General features: G+C 37.6%; 1 protein-coding gene across 1 annotated transcript; it reads right to left on the reverse strand.

Annotated features, from left to right (window-relative positions):
• Positions 1-167: 167 nt before the first annotated feature.
• On the reverse strand, positions 168-14,683 carry LOC121259560 (exosome complex exonuclease RRP44 homolog A). The gene is made up of 24 exons (XM_041161188.1): positions 14,446-14,683; positions 14,187-14,324; positions 13,933-14,090; positions 13,447-13,502; positions 12,904-13,026; positions 12,596-12,726; positions 12,248-12,488; positions 11,245-11,398; positions 9,973-10,213; positions 9,672-9,828; positions 9,399-9,467; positions 7,780-7,905; positions 7,596-7,648; positions 4,870-4,976; positions 4,320-4,374; positions 4,112-4,211; positions 3,885-3,996; positions 3,064-3,184; positions 2,359-2,418; positions 2,166-2,271; positions 1,988-2,083; positions 1,463-1,544; positions 1,290-1,355; positions 168-513 (listed from the first exon to the last, which is right to left on the reverse strand). Exons 1-24 carry the CDS (start codon positions 14,497-14,499, stop codon positions 315-317), a joined length of 2,805 nt encoding a protein of 934 aa, XP_041017122.1. The 5' UTR covers positions 14,500-14,683; the 3' UTR covers positions 168-314.
• Positions 14,684-19,922: the final 5,239 nt, after the last annotated feature.

The raw sequence follows: 19,922 nt of genomic DNA on the forward strand, positions 1-19,922 counted from the left end.
CTCCAATACCAGTCGTTAGTGTCCCCTGTACTACAGATTGAATGGTAATATACTTCAAGATGTTCGTATTATTACCGCACTTTAGCACAATGATTGCACTTGACCAACACTTTCACTTTATCAGAATATTCATCAAATGCACCCTTGAAAACAGGAAAACGCAAAAATCAAATAAATCAAATCGAGCTATATTACAATAGTACTACATTCCTCCCTAGTCCACAGTGCTCCACCCTCGATGTTTCAAATGAAACATCACTATAGTTCCATAAAACGCTGCTAATGAGTTACAATGTAACATGCCACGGGCTCATCTAAATAAGGGTGAGCTGGAGTTTTGGACGATTGGGTTGTGGCTCCACAACCTCCATGTGAATTCTTATTGTCTGCAAAACACTAAAAGAAAGGCTACCATCCATCTTTTTAATCTTCTGTTGTTGCTCATCTACAAACCATTCTCCACCACCCTTCTCACTTCTCGGTGTCAAGTACACAGGACCTTCTATACCATACCTGGGCAAAACCAAAAAAAAAAAGCAAAAGAATAAAGAACAAGAAGAAAAAACCATAAGCAGGAGCAGGTATTAATGTCGATTGGCGATGGAAAAAGCACACCCACTTATGCCTATATTTGACAACCCTTGAACAGAATATATCTCAGCAGCCTCCTTTTCAACTCTTTCACAAAGCTATTGCTGATGGAACAATGGCCAAGTAATGGAATATGAACTGTTTTTCCCCAGGAGATATATTCTATAAAAAGAATGATGGATTGACTACCAAGTGTACAAAAACAAATCAAGTTCATTAGAAAAAAACCCAAAGGTATGGTTTGGATGGACGAATTTGGATTTAGACTTGGATTTGGATTTGCATTTCAAATCAACCTCGATTTCAAATCTGATCCACGCAGAGGGTTTGGATTATAAAGACCCAAATTCAAATCCTCCTCCCCAAATCCTGCCATCCAAACAAAACCTTTAAAATTTAAATCCCTTCCCCCAACCCTCTACCCCTTTTCTCCCAAGAAACATGTTAACTTAATACCCGGGGAATAGGTGAATAGTACTGCTGGATTACCTAGAAAGCTGTTATTTTGGAGTTATTTATCTAGTCAAGTTACACCATTGCTTTTTAACCTTTGTTTTTTCATGCTTTCCTTTTGACTCTTCCTCCCCTTCTCTTTCAATGAATATGACCAAGTAAAAGCAGCATCATGAAGCAAGAATTTACATAATGGTAAATGCCCAGAGAGAGAGAGTGGAAGTAGAGAGCAGTTAGAACCATACTTGGGCACAAACACAATAAAGCCATTGGCTCTTATCTTCACTATTCTGGCCTCCGTGTCTGTGGGCCTACATGAGCAAAGACAGATTACATTTTCATGTGTTCTAGAATAATATTTGGGGGGCAGGGGAGAGGGGGGGAAGAGAGAGAGAGAGAGAGAGCCCATGCTATATACCGTTTTCTGAAGTAGATGAGAGTATGTAGCTCTACTGAGGCCCTACTCGCCATCTGGGCATTTCTATGCCGATAATTTAAATCTGGAAACAAATTACAAAAAGCAGCATTCTCAAAGATCAGCCAATGCATTGGCCTCGTTCAAACAATATGGAGGAATTCTATAGTCTAACTAGAAAAGGAGAAATCGGGAGATAAAACTAACCAAGTGAACCTCAAAAGGCAAATACATTCCATACAAGTACACATCTACGCATTTTGAAATAGAAGACATGGTAGATGGAATAACGACATCAAAATTTCTCACCACGGCACAAAAGAACAGGAAGTGGGAGTACATGCACTTTAAGTTAATTCAAACAAAAGAAATAACAATGTATGCATAAATATATACAACAAACAATTTGTTCTTCCAGCATCGGCAGCATAACTAATAGAAAGAATTTTTGAACAGTCATATAGAAAGGCAACAATTCAGCCAAAAAAAATAGAGGCAACAAAGTTTTAACAGGGAAGAGTTCCATACTGTCAGCAATACTAGTAAGTTGCGGTTGGTCTTGGAATATCGATGGAAGTTTGTGTATCTCTAAAGATGCAGCAAGCAATCGGTGTACAATGACATCTGAAAGAAAGGTAAGTTCCAAACTCAATTTAGAGTATAATGTTCACTGAGTAATCACCACATGATAAAAATTGACACTAACCTGCATATCTCCTTATAGGTGAAGTAAAATGTGTATACAGAGGTGCTGCAAGCCCATAATGATGATATTCTTGAGGGCTGAGATCCCCGCTACAGAAATAAACTGCCTAAATTTGTAACCCAAAGGAAAAATGATCTAATGAATTTCTGTGAAAAAATAATTCTGAATTCACTCAACTATTCAGGTGAGTTACCTGTGTCATGCATCTGGTTGCCAATATCCTTATCAGCTTGTTGAAGTATGGATCATCACCCTGGACAGCATTTAATTTTCTCAGAAAATGTGTGTGTGTGTGTGTGTGTGTGTGAGAGAGAGAGAGAGAGAGATCTGACGATGTCTCTTTAAACATAGTCAGAAAGACATGCCAATGCTTGTAAATAGTATAAAACAAAAATTAAAAAACTGCAGATCACACAACATACAGCAGCCAATAAATGAGAAATCTATGAAACTTCAGCAAAATATAAGGCTTTATTTTATTTCCTTTTTTTTTTTTTTTTAACATAAGCACTGCAAATTTTATTGAAGGCGCAGAGGGTTGCAAACCAAGCACACAGAAAGTATACAAAATGATGGGCCAACTACCAAGAAGATAAGGGGCAAAATCCTTAAAATCTAATATTTGAAGAAAATGCACATTGTTGTATTGAATGCTGTTGTATGTGAAAGCAAAATGGAGAAAATGTGATCATCTTTTGCTAAATGGTGAGTTGGCGAGGAGCTTATGGCAATGTTATTTACCACTCTTGGGTTTGTGTGCGTCGCAGAAATTCAGAAGTTTGGATGATGATCCTTCCATGCTTAATGTGGTACATTTAGCAAGAATTAAATGACCGAACTTCATAATCCAAAGCCATACGAATAATGCATAGTTTAAATTACCCAAACACAAACTAACCACAGCATGGTCAAGTGAATCAGCCAATGCCTTGGATGAAGAGACATCCAAGTTGAGACCAACAGCAGCAGCCGTACGCAGCAAAGGTTCAAGCATTTCCCTGGTTGGACTAGGATGTCGCCTGCACACACAATCAATTGTCATAAAGAGACGAGTTTGGCACAGTTTGTAAACAGTAATGACTTTATCCTGCCACAAAATCAAGAATTGGCCAAAAGGATGTCTACAGGTAGTGTTCGGATCAAATATCTACAGCTTTAGTAAGGGTGAATACGTCCCATGTGATTCCAGGAAATGTTAAGATGATGGATGTGAATCCTCACAAACTCCAGAAAGCTGTACTTCTCAGCTACATCAAATTAGTGCTTATGCTTCTTATAGAAATAACTAGAAAGGTTTACCTACGAGAAATATAAATCTGTAAATAAGTTCACCACCAGTTTCCAAGCCATAATTTTTAAATCATGTTACTAGCTTGCAACCCTTTTCTCTATTTTATTAGTAATGTCTCAGCAATATACATAGAAAAAAAATCATGAATGCCTTCTTGTTTTATGCATTTGCAGCACATACTAGATAATAATAAAAAACTCTCAATGAACTTTCTAGTCAAAACTAACAGGGGTCTAGATGGCCAGCGAGTAAAAGGGAAAGTGGGAAGGCACTTACCCTCATGGTACTCTAGCAAGCATAAGAAGTCATTCCTGAAGGAAAAAGAGGGGGGGGGGGGGGGGGGGGGGGGGGGGGGGGGGGGGGGGGGGGGGGGGGGGGGTGTGGTGGTTGGAAGGGAAAGAGAGAGGACAATAAACAAACCAATTTACCTTAAAAGTGAAATAACAGGAAAATGTTTAAGGATTTTTTCTGCCACTGAAACATTAGCAGCAAGCATAAACTCCTCAACCATTTGGTTTGCTTCCCTAATCTGGTACATGCCTGTAGAAATCACATTCAATTTATTGTAAAGACTAGATGAAAATAATAGAAAAAATATTGCATGCTTCTAAAGAATCAATGGGCCATTGGACTAAGCCATCAATAAATAACCTACCAATATCAAGGGGGTCATGAGTCTCAGTGTCAATTTGAAATTTGACTTCTGCAGAAGCAAGAGTTAAAGCCCCTCTCTCAATACGCTTAAACCTCATTATCTGCAGGCAAGTAATATGCACACTTTTGAGGGAAATCTAGACAGCCAAGAGTATGTTAGTTATTATCTTACAAATAAGTGAGCAAAGCAATCCCCGAAGTATGATTACCTTTGCTAAAGAATTCATACTTCGCAAATCTGTTGTTAGTGGATCCATCAATCGACTGCAAATAAAATGAAAATAATCAAATAGTTTCAATATTAAAAGAAAAAGAAAAAAAAAATCTTAGAAATGCAGATAAGATAGTATTATATTCATTAAAAAATAACAGAAGACAATAAAAGGCAATTTCACTCTAACAAAAGGCAAAAGAGATAATACATGTAAAAACAATGGCTTGGACCCACCACAACTCGTGTCTTTGTATTTTGAACAATTTAAAAAAAGTAAGTATTATGAAACAAATGCTCAGTAAAATTAAAAATGATGTTAATGATGAGGCAATGAGTTGCCCACACCGGAATCATAAGCAAAGTGCAATTTAGTCAATTACAAAGACTTTAAGGGATCAGGAGCTTTTGGGGTTCAATTAGCTTCGTAAATAAAGAGATGCATCGTCATTGTAATAGAAGAATAGATACAAAGTATTGTATACTTTTCCAAACAAAAATTAACTTAACTTTTTCAGAAGTCAACCAAAATTGGAATAAAATAGTACCTATCATCCATCCTCGCCTGAGCTTCAATGTAAGACATTGCTGCAGAAGATTTTATCACACTTTTTGTGTATCTTTTCGAAATAATCTCTGCTTCAGATGTCATTTCCTGAAATTTAGGCAAAACATAAATATGAAACCAAAAACAAAAGGATATCTCAGACATGGTCAGCCTAATCAGCAGTGCCAGGTGTGTGTGCATATGCATTTGCATTAAGATATATGGATGGATATTTCTACTAATGAATGTCATGTCGTCATATTGTCATATGAGGAAGATATCTATATATGCAAGCATAAAAGCTACACTTAACAACAGAAAGATTATTAATTAGGAGCTAACAGCTCTTTAGATGGTATATAAATTATAAACCATGAAATATCAGGAATTTTCTGTGGAGGCGGTTATGGGGAGGAAAGAAAGTTTCTCTTGGTAAGTTGGAACAAGGTTTGCTCACCGGTTTCTTGTGGAGGTTTGGGGATTCGAAATTTGAGGCTTTTTGACAAAGCTTTACTTGGGAAATGGCTATGGCGATGTCACCTTGAGAGGGATGCGTTTTGGAGAAATATTATTGATGTTAAATACGGGAGGTTGTGGGGAGTTGGTGTTCTAAAGAAGTTAGAAGTGTATGGGGTGGGTTTGTTGAAGTCTATTCGGATTGGTTGGGGGGATTTTTCAATCATTTTAAATACAAGGTGGGTGATGGGACACGGATTAGTTCCTGGCATGACATTTGGTGTGGGGATACGGCTCTTAAGAATGTTTATCCTTCTCTATTCAGAATTGCAAGTGATCAAGAAGCTGAAGTGGCTGATTCCTTTATTTTGTTAAATAATAATCTCCAATGGAATGTTGCATTTTTCTGTTGGTTGGCGTCCCTTTGGAAAAATGTTGACCACAAATAATTTGAGAAAGCATGGATTATTTGTCGTGGATAGGAGTTTCATGTGTAAGAAAGATGGTGAATCTGTTGACCATTTATTTCTTCGTTGTGAGGTGGCTAAGACTTTGTAGGATGAGATTTTTTGTAGGCCCGGTATTGCTTGGATGATGCCTAAGCAAGTGGTGGATCTTTTAGCATGTTGGCAAGGTTTTAAGGGGAGTCATCGCATTGTTGTGATATGGAAAATGGTTTCTTCATGTTTGATGTGGTGCTTATGGTTGGAAAGGAAAGGGTGATGCTTTCAAGATAGAGAACTCTCGATGGGAGAACTTCGAGAGTTTTTTCTTTAGTACTTTGTGTATTTGGGCTAAAGTTCATGTATTGAATGGAGATAATCTTCATGATTAGCTTTTAACCTATTCTAGTTTCTAGCTTGTATTTAAGTGTTTTCTCTTGTATACTTCCTGTGTACTTAGGCTATGTCTATTTACTTGTCAATAAAAATTTTTACTACTTATCAAAAAAATTAATACCAGGTGTCCGGGAACAAAGTTCTGTTTAATCCCAGGGATGTACGTGATGCCGGCAAGGAGTTTCCCACAAGTCTATATCAGGTAATTCAAGGGGGAACTCCACCAGTACGATAGCCCGTAGAATTTCTTTGCACCCAAGGGCTCAAACCTTAGATCTAAAAGAAGCATACCAGTAATACCATATTACCACTTGAGCCAAACCCTAAGAGCTGACCAACGAAAGTTCCTCAAAACTCCTAAAGAAATACATATTATGGTATTTTAGGTGAGGACCGCTTACCCCTAGAAAGTGTAATACTATATTCAAAGAGTGTGTGTGTGTGCGTGTGTGTAGATTCTTGTGTGTTATGGTGGATAGGGGACTTTTATCCGGTTTTACAGTGGGGCAAAGGAACATGGACGAGCTGCTTGTGTCTCACCTACTCTTTACAAATGACCCGTTTGTATTCTAAGAGGGTGATCCAGAACATTTCTGCCATTTGCAATCCATATTTCTACATTTTGAGGCTGTTTCAGGGCTGACAGTCAACTTGGCCAAATTAGAATTAGTCTGATTGGTAACGTGAAGACGGGGGGTATTGGCAATTACTCTCGAGTGCAGGGTGGTGTCATTGCTGATGAAGTATTTGAGTCTCCCCTTCAGTGCATCATACAAGGCAAAGTTAATATGGGACAGTACATCTGAAAAAATCTAAACCCATATGACAACACCACTGCACTAAACTTGTCAAACCATGCGCTGGAATGGAAATATGATTGGCAGGACTGAAACATCTCTATCTTTATCAAGAGAGTACTCCAAATTTCTCAACCCATATGCCATGCGCTCTTGATCACATTGATCAAGAGTGCACTCTCTACTTTACCTACTTACTTTTCTATGGGGTAGTGTAGAGGGTGAACCTAAATGTCGTCTCTCTAGTCTTTTGGCCAAGAATATGTGCTCCAATCTCTTCAAGTGGATAAGGGATTAAAACTTGGAGTGTTTAATCAAACATTGATGGACTAAAATGGTTACGGCGACGGGAGGATCTATGGCACTCAATGGGGGAAATTAAGTATGGGAGCATGTGGGGTAGATGGTGTGTTAATCTAGTCAATGAGTTTCAAAGTAGGGGTAACATTCGTTGACAATGAGGAGAATTTTTTTAGGTCCATTATTTTCAAGGTGGGAGACAGATCCAAAGTCACATTTTGGCATGACATGTGATGCAGAGATAAGGTCTCGAAGGAAGTGCTTATTCCTTTGCAAAGAAACAAAATCAGAACAGCCACATGTCTTATCATGATTAATAATGGCATAGCACATACCCAAATAACAGAGAAAGCTAGCCTTTCAACATCTGCACGAAGCGAACATATGTCTGCAAGATAAAACTCAAGCTGAATGAGTGTTACTGCAAAACCACAATCAACCATAGGACCGAGCAATACTTCATGCCGCATAATGCACTCATAAGATGAGAGGAATAAGAATAGGTAGAAAAGAATTCACCTTCTGTCAAAGGTTTGGGAAGCATGTCAATCCGTCGCTCAACAAGGTAGACAGATGTGCCCCTTTGGGTAGCCTCATCATCAAGTGGGGTGCCAGGGAGCACAAAATTCGTAACATCAGCAATATCTAATTGAATGTCATTAAAGATGAACATTGCAGACACAGTTTTACACTTAAAATACGAAGATTTGCAAGGAAAACAGTAGTAATTACACCATTAAGCCTCTTCACATAAATATACCATGTGATCCAATACCCATAACCATGATAAATATGAAGGGTCATATAATTTGTGATCTGACACAACATCAATATGAACAATACCATATGCAAATTCTTGTATCCATCCCAGGTGATGGATCAAACACTAGGTCTCGTTTGGATGTTGAGATAAAATGAGATGAGAAATATATAAAATAGTATGTGAATAGTAGTGAAATGGTTTGAATTAAGATGTTTTATGGGATTTTGAAAAATGAGAGAAAAAGTTGAATAAACAATTATAAAGTTAAAATAATTTTAAAATATTATTTTTTAATATTATTTTTGTTTTGGGATTTGAAATGATTGAATTGTTTTTTGTATTTTGTTTGGAAAAGTAGTAATTATTAGGTAATGATTAGATGAAAATTTGAAAATTTGAAAATTTTGAAATTGAAAAATGTTTGTATTTGAGTGGTATTTGGATATTGAGATGAGATGATATAATATGGGTTGAGACCATCTCAACATCCAAATGGGGTCAGTACTAAAACCTAGCTATCGAGATAAAAGCTTTTAAATAACCCCGGGTTGGCATAATTTTTTTTACAAGTAAAAGTAAAACTTTATTAATAGAAAACGGCGTGGTCCAAGTACACAGGAAGTATACAAAGAATACGCCTAATTACCACTTAGAACTAATGATGGATACAAGCAAATTATGAAACATGTGTTCTTTTGTATACTTCCTGTGTATACGGGCTATGCCTATTTCATTCGTATAAAAAAAAAATTACGAAACCTGTCCCCATTACAAATAATGACTGAAGCCTAGGAAAGTAGTGTGTTAAAAAAGAATCTCTTCCGCTCATCCAAGGAACATTCCCAGTCTTCAAAACACCTATTATTTCTCACCTGCTCAATTGGTAAGAGTCTAATCATTCTTTGGTTTTCCATTTCTTCCTCCTAACTAGGTGCCTATTGTATATTCCTTGTATACTTGGGCTATGCCTATTCTTATTAATATAGTCTTTTACTTGTCAAAAAAAAAAAAAAAATTGGGTAAGAGCCTTGGTCTTGGTGGCAGATTCCCTCCAAGTCTAAGGTTCAAACCCTTGAGTGCAAACAATTTCTAAGGGCCAATCAGATTGGGGAAGTTTCTACTAAAACTACCCGAGGTGCACTTGTGGGAAACTCCTTGCCAAGGGCCTGCACACCACCAGGATTAGTCGAAACTTTGTTCTAGACACCCGGTGCCAATAAAAAAAAAAAGAAGATAAAAAGCTTTTACATATCCCATTTGCAACCCGTGAATTTATTCAAAGGAACATAAAACATGCATACCTTTAAATGAACAACCAACCTTAATAACCACAAATTCCATTTATATTGATATTGTCAGCAGATTATAAGGATACGAACTCCAACTTCAAAATTTCCATTTGGAAGAGTTATACAGTGCAGTGCATCATCAATATCCTTGCATCCTGCACAAACCAGATGGATGTGGTGTGTTATTTGACATCTAATCAACTACCAAAATCTGTCCAACATCAAGAAATATCATAAATAAATAAAAATAACATACAAAAAAGAGAAGAAGGCAAAGAACAAGAAAAATATTATGGCATTGATGATGATCATGAATATGAGGAAACAAAATAGAAAGAATTAAGCAATGGATCACATACCAGGAGGATCCACACTAAAGACACGCAAATGCCGCAAATCCTGCCTGATAGGATTTGCCAAATCTTCAGAAGACACTGACCACGGCAATGATGGCAAGCATGCCAGAACTTGAGAAGAAAATGGTCTTGAGTTTATGTCATTCTCTATCAAGACTACCTGTGGCATCCACAAAACTAACTGACATTAGTTTCATCTAAAACTTATCGGTTAGCTCATGCCTATGCCACACACCTCACTTTCCGTATCTTTACGAGCTATTTCTCCTATGGTCCTGGCCAGATGGATATCAAGATTACATACCTCACTTTCAGTATCTCTATCGCCTATTTCTCCAATGGTCCGTACATAGTGGCCAGAAGGATATCGAGATAGGTGGTCCCAAGAATCAACTACCACAATAATTCGCTTGTCGAGAAGATTTTCAAGCTGTCGAGTTTGGATTCGAATCTTAGGAATCCTGCGATCTTTGGAGACAAATAAGGCATGGGCTGTACCTCCACTACCTGCAGGCAAGGGCATTGGCTCCAAAGATCCACAATAACTGCACAAGATTATTTAATTACACATCAGACAACTGAACCCATTTCCAGAAAAGGTCGGGAAGAAAACTGATACTAGCCAGAGTATTAAACATCATTGTACTAAAAGGAAATATAAGTACTTATTGACCCACAAGCATAATACTTGGGAAATTTGCACCATGAAACACAAGACCAAAATGCATCTAGCCACAAATAACACAAAGACGGATAAGCTATAAGCATCATCTGCTTAATCTCGGACATGTATTTAACGAGAATATAAGGACATATTAAATCAGACAAATCTCTACACCAGTGATAGTAGGATGTCATGCATTGAAGGATGGCACATCCAAAGAAAATAGTCATGACAAAGATAAATTGAGACAAAACACGATAACACAGGTTTGGAGTTCCAGAATTAATGAATATTAAAAAAAAGGACCAGAAAGCTAAGGGAATTAAAAAAAAAAAAAAAAAGGGATACCCACTTTATTCTTACACAAAAATAAGAATTTAAAAAACAGATCAGAACAACATGACCATACATACATAACCAAATTATAAATTATTTTTTTTTTGTTTTGATGTCGAGCACATCCAAGGCAGGGCCCTTCGGACCCACCCCTACAGAGTAAACCCCGGTCCCGTGCACCGCACCCTCGAAAGTTTTCCTACACGGAACTAGTTAAATCGCTGGCTTTTCACAGGGGGTGTGGCCCCAAAGGATTGTTTGCACTCGTAAGGTGTTGAACCTTGAACCTTGAAGGGAGTGATATCCCAAGACCAAGGCCTTCACCACTTGAACCAATCCCTTGGGGTTAACCAAATTATAAATTGCAGATATATGGATGCAAAGTGGTGGCAATAGGACTAAAGCAAGCCAATCCTCACCTAAAGTGCATACTACCACATAAGCCACCGAAAGGTCGCACCACAATTGTCACATAATTTTACATGAAGGATCTCAAAAGCGAGAAAATTAGTGATACAGTACTATAATTAACAATAACTTTGTAGACATGGATTGGCTCTTGAGAAGTCAACTTACGAGTGCCAATTCCGCTTTATAATACCAACAACAACGCCAGATGGACGAGATGACACAATTTTTGTGTCTCCTGCAGAACCTTGCACAACATTTGTAGTTCTGGGAGCATCATCAGCGCTGTTTGGCACAAGATGAACATCTTCTTCCCCATCCTCTGCACAGAGGTAAAAGAATTATTTTAAGTGTATAGGGAAGAGAGAAGGAGAGTGAAGCTTACTCCAAAAAAAGGACGTGAATCCTTAAGAGAGGAACTATTTAATTTAGTCTCAGCTAGAACCCTTGTTTGAAAAGGGAAGTTGTAGGGGCAACATCTTATGTCCTCAACTAGAGGGTCCAATAGTTGGGCAGCCCAACCATCATACCAAATGTTTGTAGAGGACCTTTCATGATGTATGGGCACATATGTCAAGGATAACTCAGACTCTCAGAGGGCTTTGACACCAAAAACCAATATAGGCTCCTTTGTATTTTCCCCTGCTCGTCCTTTTGATGTTGCTCTTACTGGTTCTTATTCTCTTCATCTTTGAAAAGAGATCCCCAGCTTCACAGATTCAAATCCCAAACCAACAAGAGCTTTGCAATAGCTAATTGCATATATTTTCATTTTGCAACTGCATGATTATTTCATGCCAGTAATATATGATTCATTAGCATCAATCTTACTATTTCAACATTAGAATAGCCACACGAGGTTCCACTCACTGTGCAATTTAAATAGAAATTTCATTGAGTGAATGAACCTTAACTTCTAAAAAACTGGAAATCTAAAAAAAATGGCAATCACTAAAGCAAGAGAGGAGGGAAATCGATCAAACCGAAGCAAGAAGTATCCACCAAATCGTTCACAATTCAGCCACTTTATCACCTTTTTTTAAAGCCATATAGCACAGACACGCACCAAATATGTAATAATATATGTTCAACAGGTGTTACCGATCAAAAACATATATGTTCAACAGGTGTCTACCTTCTAGGAGGCCAAAAGGCATGATGGCTAACATACCTTCATCAGCTATGGATAGAGACTTCTCTTCATACCACTGATCTTGAGGCAGAAGTTCTACCGCTACAATGTCACCATCAAAGGCTCTATTCATGTTTGCACGCCCATAAATAATTATTTCATCACCAATGCTCTCACTCCCGACATAAGCTTCAAAGGGATTATAGCGATTAACACGAAGTTTTCCTTGATGGTATATTCCACGGTGCAAACCAGAAGTAATCTCAGACATTGGCTTATGCTGAACAGAGGACAATGAGCAAGAAATTTATTAAATTCACATCTACATCGATTTCATAACTAACCAAACCCAGAAACTACAAAAGGTAGGGAAACTCAATAGCAAACCTCTGCATAAATAACTTTCCTCTTTGACGGTCTCAAATCTTCAACTTCCTCCATGTTGACATCTTCTGATGCAGGTTGGACCAGCAGGTCAAGCAAATTCGGTTGATCCAATGATTTCACATATGACTCAACTGAAAATATGACAAAAGTTTATCAATAAGCTCTGTCCATGAAGTATTGATAAATAACCATAATCACTATGATGACAGTGCTTCACGTAGAGAGCGTCCTTTCCTTCTCAATTAATGCCCGAGTTAGACATCAGACCTGTTGATGAGATTCCAGAACTATAGCAAAAGATATCTTACCTGTCTCTGCAGAAATGCCCTCTTCAATAGCCTTCCTCTTATTCTCTCTATCATTAGTTATAAGTAAAACCCGAGCTGCACCACCAAGATGATTCTGATACCACTGAGCAGCCACCCGGATAGCTGAACCGAGACTTTAAAATGTCAAATTTTGGAAAATTTGAAAAATTCCTTCCATGAAGCAAATCAAACATCCTAGCTACCAATAAGTGATTATGACATGTAGATACGTGCGCATGAATAAAGGCTATAAAGCCTAAGATTCATCATTTTTGGAGAGGAAGTAGAGAGGAATGTAGGAAGATAGTTCACTGAAATTACTAGCTATTTGGAAGAGGGAGATTTTGTTCATGTGAACCAAAGTTTCGACTTTGAAGGACTTCCATTGAATGGAAAAGGAAACTTTTATTATTGAAATCCACATGAGGGTCTTCTTCCCTTAAGAGTATAAACAAACAGGCAATTTACTGATATAAAGCAATGTCTACAATCCCAGAGCACATCTTAAATTCTCAGAAATCAGCATTCATGCAAATAGCAAACCTCTGTCATTACGATCATTTTTACTTTCTTTATTCATTTCCTTGACAAAAGTATCCCTGCAAAGAAAAAAAATGCAAACAAATATCAGATAATGCATAAAACTCAATAAATAAAGACAAAAGCATTGCCATATAACCTGAAAGAAACCGCAGAGAAATCAAATTGAAGTTATTAAATGAATTGCAACTCCCGAGATAACCATAAAGGAAAAAAAGCAAACAATAATAAAATGTTCACTAGGCCTCTTGCAACTCAGAAGGACTTGAATATATTTCAACTCCACTAGGCCTCTATACTCCAAAATCAAAAGGATGACATTTCCTCATCTACTGAAAAAGATGCTACTGACCTGTGTGAATATGCTATCACTACAAACTAAAACGCCAATCGAGACATTCAACTCAAAGTTCATTCCCCTCCCATTGCAAGCTTGACATAATATGAGCTATTGTCACCAAAAAAAATGATGAAGTAAAAGAACCATACTTATGGTGTTCGTTGGCAAACACAAAGAATCGTCTCATGGAATTGCTGCAGAGAGATCTGACTCTATTATACACCGCCATGTTCTTGTTCTTAACCTCCTCCAGCACGATTGAGAGCATGACCACATCATCAATTGCTGGATTCTCAAGCAAATCAATCTGCAATTAAAAAATTAGAAAAATAACTCAAACAAAAAGGCTTTGTGGTTAAAGAGAACAGATAAAACTCCATGGGAAGTGGAAACTGATAATTACCTGATGGAGAACCACATTGGTGTCGACAATGAGAATGGTGGAAGCAGAAGGACTCAAGCGAGCAGCGGAGGAATCACAGACTTTGCATATTGGAGCTCCACAGTAAATATCGTCTCTGAGATAGTGCTCTCTGACTTGCTGAAACGAAGAATAACCAGAAAGAATCCAATAAAATTAGGAAAAAAAAAATTAATTGGATCAATACGAAGAAAGAGGAGCAAAAGTTGGAACTGGTGGATGAATAAAAGTGGAAATAGACCTTGTTCACTTTGCCGCCTCTAGTTTTCTTGACGAATGTCTTGCTATGCAACATCTTTTCGGAACCACTTCGGCCTCACTCTCTCGTCTTCTCTTAACGTCCTTGCCTATGTTAGAAGCTTTTCTTACTCCAATCCTGTGGCAGCTGCTGCCTTCGCCTTCGCTGCCGCCGCGATCACCTCTCACCCGTACGCTGGCTGTTGTGACTTGTGCGGATTGCCTTCTCTCTGCTGCCCCTTAAGTAATTTTTTCCACTTTAATCATCTTAAAAGAGCGGAAAACGAAAAAATTAAGCGAGCGTTACTCTTAAATTTTAGTTTTCTTATCATTTTCTCACCCGTCACACTTTTTTTTATTTTTTTTTATTTTTTTAGTTTTTTCTTTCTAAATTAATTGATTTTTTCTACTCATCATCCATACATCACATTTATAGTAAAAAAAAAAAATCTATTTATCATACTCACACCACACACCATATATAATTTTTTTATTCTTTTATTTTTTCTCTTACTAAATATGTAGTGTATGAATGATTAATACAATAAATCAATTAGTTTAAGAAGTATAAAACAAAAAATATATTAAAATAAAAATTAAAAAAATAAAAATAAGCGTGGTGTATAGTGTGTGAAAATTATGAACAGCAAAGCTCAAAAAAAATTAAGTGTGGTGTGGTGGTGTGAGGTTGATAAGTAGAATTGTTCTAAAAGCATATAATGAGTAGCATATAATAAAGAGGGATATGATAACGACATTTTTTAGCTGACGTGGCAGGGCGATTATTTTCGTTCTACTAGGGTTTTATCGAGTGCGATTGCTAGGGGCTTTTACGGTTATGGTCGCGCCACCTCCGGTAGGGACTAATGCCGAAGGATTGAGGGGAGGTGACGACGGTGGTATGCTGGTTGCAGGGGGTGGTTCGGGGGATGCTATTGTCGGAAAAGGGGAAAGTTTTGTAGGTGGAAAATCGTTTGCACAAGCTTTGAAGAGGCCAATTCCAACGGCGAAAAATTCCCCTGAGTAAGCCAAAACTGATTAATGGGGAATTAGGCTTTGTTTTCTCGGATGTGGAGATGGAAAGGGCTACTGAGGATCTAAAGTTTGCGTTGGTGCTTAAATTTCTTTCTTCAAGGCCATCTATCGATGTCCTTCAGAGACAGATTATCCAATCTTGGGGTTTATCTGAGGTCTCAATGATTAGTTTTATGGATAACTATCATGTGTTGTTGCATTTGGCAAATGAAAAAAGACTACATTCATGCGTGGGCAAGAGAAGGAAGATTGGTGGCAGGGTGCCAGTTTCATTTGTTTAACTGGTTCATGAATTTAAGACTACATTCATGCGTGGGCAAGAGAAGGAAGATTGGTGGCAGGGTGCCAGTTTCATTTGTTTAACTGGTTCGTGAATTTTGATGTCAATAAGGAGCCATCGATTGCACCGTAGTGGATCTATTTACCAAGTTTGCCTTTACATCTATATAGATTGGATTGTTTACAGAGTTTTGCAAATAGATTTGGCAAATTTTTGGGTACGGATAATGCCACTTTATATTGAACAAGAGACACTGGTGCAAGATTATGTGTTGAAGTGGATTTGCAAAAGGATCTTGTTAAGGGTTTTCTGTTGGTTGTAGGATAAAAGCAAAGTTGGCAAAGGGTAATATACGAGAAGAGGGGTTTTTATTGTAAGAAATGTTGTAGGCAAGGACACACTGAAGTGATATGCCATGTTAGAGTGAAGCCTTTGGCTAAAAGGAATGAAGGTTTGAGGAAGGAGAGAGATGGGATGGTTTGGAAAGAAGTGGGTATAAAAGAAATTGAGATAGTTGAAGAGGAAGGTCCTGTTTTGCGGATTCAGAGGCAGGGCGAGGTGGAGAAAAAGACTGAGGATGTTCATGTTCCTTTGAATGTGATTGAAAAAAATAAAGTAGTGAATGAGGTTAGTAGGGCAAGTAATGTTAATAGTTAGGAAGAAGATAAGAGTATTGAAGAGGAAGCTGAAATTTTTCAAGATTCTCGTTCGGGGGTTATAAGGGTGAAAGTTGAAATGGGTGGTTGTTCTAGGAATAGTAATGAAAACAGAGTTGAAAATTATAAGGAAGTGGAGGAGATTCTTGTGGAGGATGTGGGTGAGATAGAGGGTGAAGAGGAGGGTGAGGTGTGTAGGAATAGTTCTGATGTGTTATCTGAATTAGATATGGAGGTTGGTATTGATACTCAAAAGGACTATTGCTTAGATCCAGGTATTGTGACGGTGGGTACATCGGAAGGAAGAAATAAGGAAAATGTGCAAGTGAGAAAGTCTAAGAGGGCTAAGGCCTTGCCTCAAAAATTGAACTTATGATTGATAAAGTTATGTGTTGGAATGTTAGAGGGTTGGGCACGTCAAATAGAAGATTAAAGCAAATTGTGAAAGATCAGAAAGTTTCGATTTTGGCTGTTTTAGAACCTTTTCAAGATGTAGATAAGCTACCAAGGTGGGCAGGGTATTTGCAATTTCCAAATTTTTGTTATAATGTAGAGGAAGGGGGAAGATATGGCTATTCTGGAAAGATGATATTCAGGTTGATATTGTGGGAACTTCAAATCAATGTTTGACATTTTTATTAACAAAGGATAGGAGCTCTTTGCTTTCTACCTTTGTCTATGCTAAATGTTCTCATATTGAGAGGTGGGAGCTGTGGGAGCAACTTCAGGAGATTTCCAGTTTTGATGTGGCGTGGGTAGTTATGGGAGATTTTAATGTAATTCGATCTGATGCGAAAAGGGTGGGAGGTAGACCTCGCTTGGGTTCCTCTATGGCTGAATTCAATAGGTGTATTGATAGATGCAGTTTGTTGGATCTCAGATTTGAAGGAAGCCAATTTTCCTGATGTAATGGACATCAAGGGTTGGCGCGAAGTTGGGCGAAACTTGACAAGGTGCTGATTAATAATGAATTTTCAATAAAATACGGTGAAGCTAAGGCATCTTTGTTGAAAAGAAATACTCCAGATCACTCTCATATCCTATTACAGCTGGTCGCGAGTATGGAGAGATATGGTCTAGCGCCATTTAGATTTCAGAACATGTGGACGTCGCATGTGAATTTTTTGAAAATGGTTGAAATATCTTGGAATGAACATATGGTGGTTGATTCAGGGTTTTGTAAATTGGTGAGTAAAATGAAGAGATTGAAACAAAGGCTTCGGGTGTGGAATAAACAGACATTTAGACGTGTTGGTGGTATTATCCAAGGGTTGGAGGAAAGGGTGGAAAAGTATGAGACTTTACTTCAAACAGAGTACTCAGAAACAGTTGAAGAAGAGTTTCTTGTTTCTAAAGTTGAATAGGAGTTATGGTATAAAAGGGAAGAGAGAAGGTTAGCGCAGCAAGCAAAAATAAAATGGTTAACTGATGGTGACCAAAATTCCATGTTCTTCCATGCGTTGATTGCGCAAAGAAGACGTAACTCTTGTGTGAGTTATATGACGCTACCTGATGGTTGAGTGCTGGAAAATATGGAAATGGTTCATGATGGTTCTGTAAATTATTTTGAACAATTTTTAGGCCAGGATATTTCAGTGCAGAGGCCAAATTTGGACAGTATTATTCAATTGGTGATTTCTGAAGAATCTATACGGATGCTAAAGGAAGAACTGGCTGAGGAGGAGGTATATGAAGCTATTTCTTCTATTTCAGTGGACAGCAACCGGGACCGGATGGTTTTGGGTTATCTTTCTATATTATCTGTTGGAAGATTGTTAAAAATGATGTGATGGAAACGGTGCGGGAGTTCTTCAAAGGTGATATGTTGCCTCGGTTTTTTTGTTCTTCCTATATAATTTTTATTCCAAAGGTAAAGGACCTTCAGTATTTTGATAAGTTTCGCCCGATAAGCCTTTACAACGTGATATATAAAATTTACTCTAAACTCCTTGTTGGCAAGCTATCTTTGGTAATTGGTGATTTAATATCGCTTGAACAAGGTGCTTTTGTGAAAGGGATGAGTATTTTTTAAAATGTAACGCTTACTCAAGAGATATTGAAACTATTATATAGGCGGGTGAGAGATAGTAATATTATGTTAAAACTTGACATGAGCAAAGCGTATGATCAAGTAGAGTGGCAGGTGGTAGATCAGATCTTTCATGTTTTTGGTTTTCCAGATTGCTTTTGTAAGTTGCTTCAGAACTGCATTTCTACTCCATGGTTTTCTGTTATGATGCATGGCACTTACAGGGTTTTCTTCAAGTCAAAAAGGGGTTTGAGACAAGGGGATCCGTTGTCCCCTTACATTTTCATTATCATGGAAGAAAGTCTTTCTAGATTGATTCAAAAGAAGATGACAAAGAAGCATATTTTACCGTTTGCACATCTGAGTGGTGCTCCTATATCTCATTTACTGTATGCGGACGATATTCTTATTTTTGCTAATGCTTGTAAAAAATCTGTTAGACATTTAATGTTGGTGCTAAAGGAGTACGAAAGCTAGACTTGCCAAAGGATGAATAAAGATAAATCAGCTATTTTTTTTCTCAAAGAAGTTAGGTGCTCAGGGGAGGGGTGAACTGTTATATGAGACTGGTTTTCTTGAAGGTAAATTTCCTTTTACTTACTTGGGAGTATCGATTGTGGATGGTAAAATGAAGGGTTGTCATTTTGACCCTTTAATTCAAAAAATTAGTAAGAAAATTGAGGGCTAGAAAAGTAGACTGTTGTCTCAAGGAGGTCGACTAGTGTTGTTAAGACATGTACTTTCGAGCATGACATTGCATCTGTTAGCAGTTTTAAATGCTTTGAAGATGGTGATAAAAAAAGATACAAAGTATATTTGCCTCATTTTTCTAGGGAGTAAATGATGGGAAATGAAAAATGAAATGGAAGGCTTGGAAGAAATTGTGTGTTCCTATGGAGGGGTATAGGAGTAAGGGACATTTCGGAAGTGCAACGGTCTTTATTTATGAAGTTTGGTTGGCAGTTATTAACCCATAATTCATTATGGGCTAGATTTTTCAGAGCAAAATATATTAAAGGAGGGCATCTTGCTATTTGTGAGACACATGGATCAGACTCTTCTTTTTTTAGGAAAATTCTGCAGTGTATGCCTGAGCTCTTAAGTAAATCTAAGTGGAAGGTTAGAGAAGGAGATGTAAAATTGTGGTATGATAATTTTTTGGATTCAGGTCTTCTGTTTTCAGAAATTCCAGAAGGTGAACATTCTCATATCAGATTAAAAGACTTGGTTATTAATAATAATAATGTGGGATGTGGAAAATTTACAAAGGCTTCTAGGTGTTAATAAAGCTGAAGAAGTGATGGAAAGAGTTTGTAACTTTAGAAGTTCCTCGGATATACTTTTATGGCTTCCGGAAAAGAATGGTTGCTTTAATACAAAGTCGGCATGGGATGCTATCAGACTTAGAGCCCCAAAGTTTGAATGGGCAAAGTGGGTTTGGCACAAATGGTTAACAAAGAAAATTGCTATATGTATGTGGA

The sequence above is a fragment of the Juglans microcarpa x Juglans regia genome, chromosome 4D, assembly GCF_004785595.1.
Source record: "Juglans microcarpa x Juglans regia isolate MS1-56 chromosome 4D, Jm3101_v1.0, whole genome shotgun sequence".
NCBI classification, from domain to species: domain Eukaryota; kingdom Viridiplantae; phylum Streptophyta; class Magnoliopsida; order Fagales; family Juglandaceae; genus Juglans; species Juglans microcarpa x Juglans regia.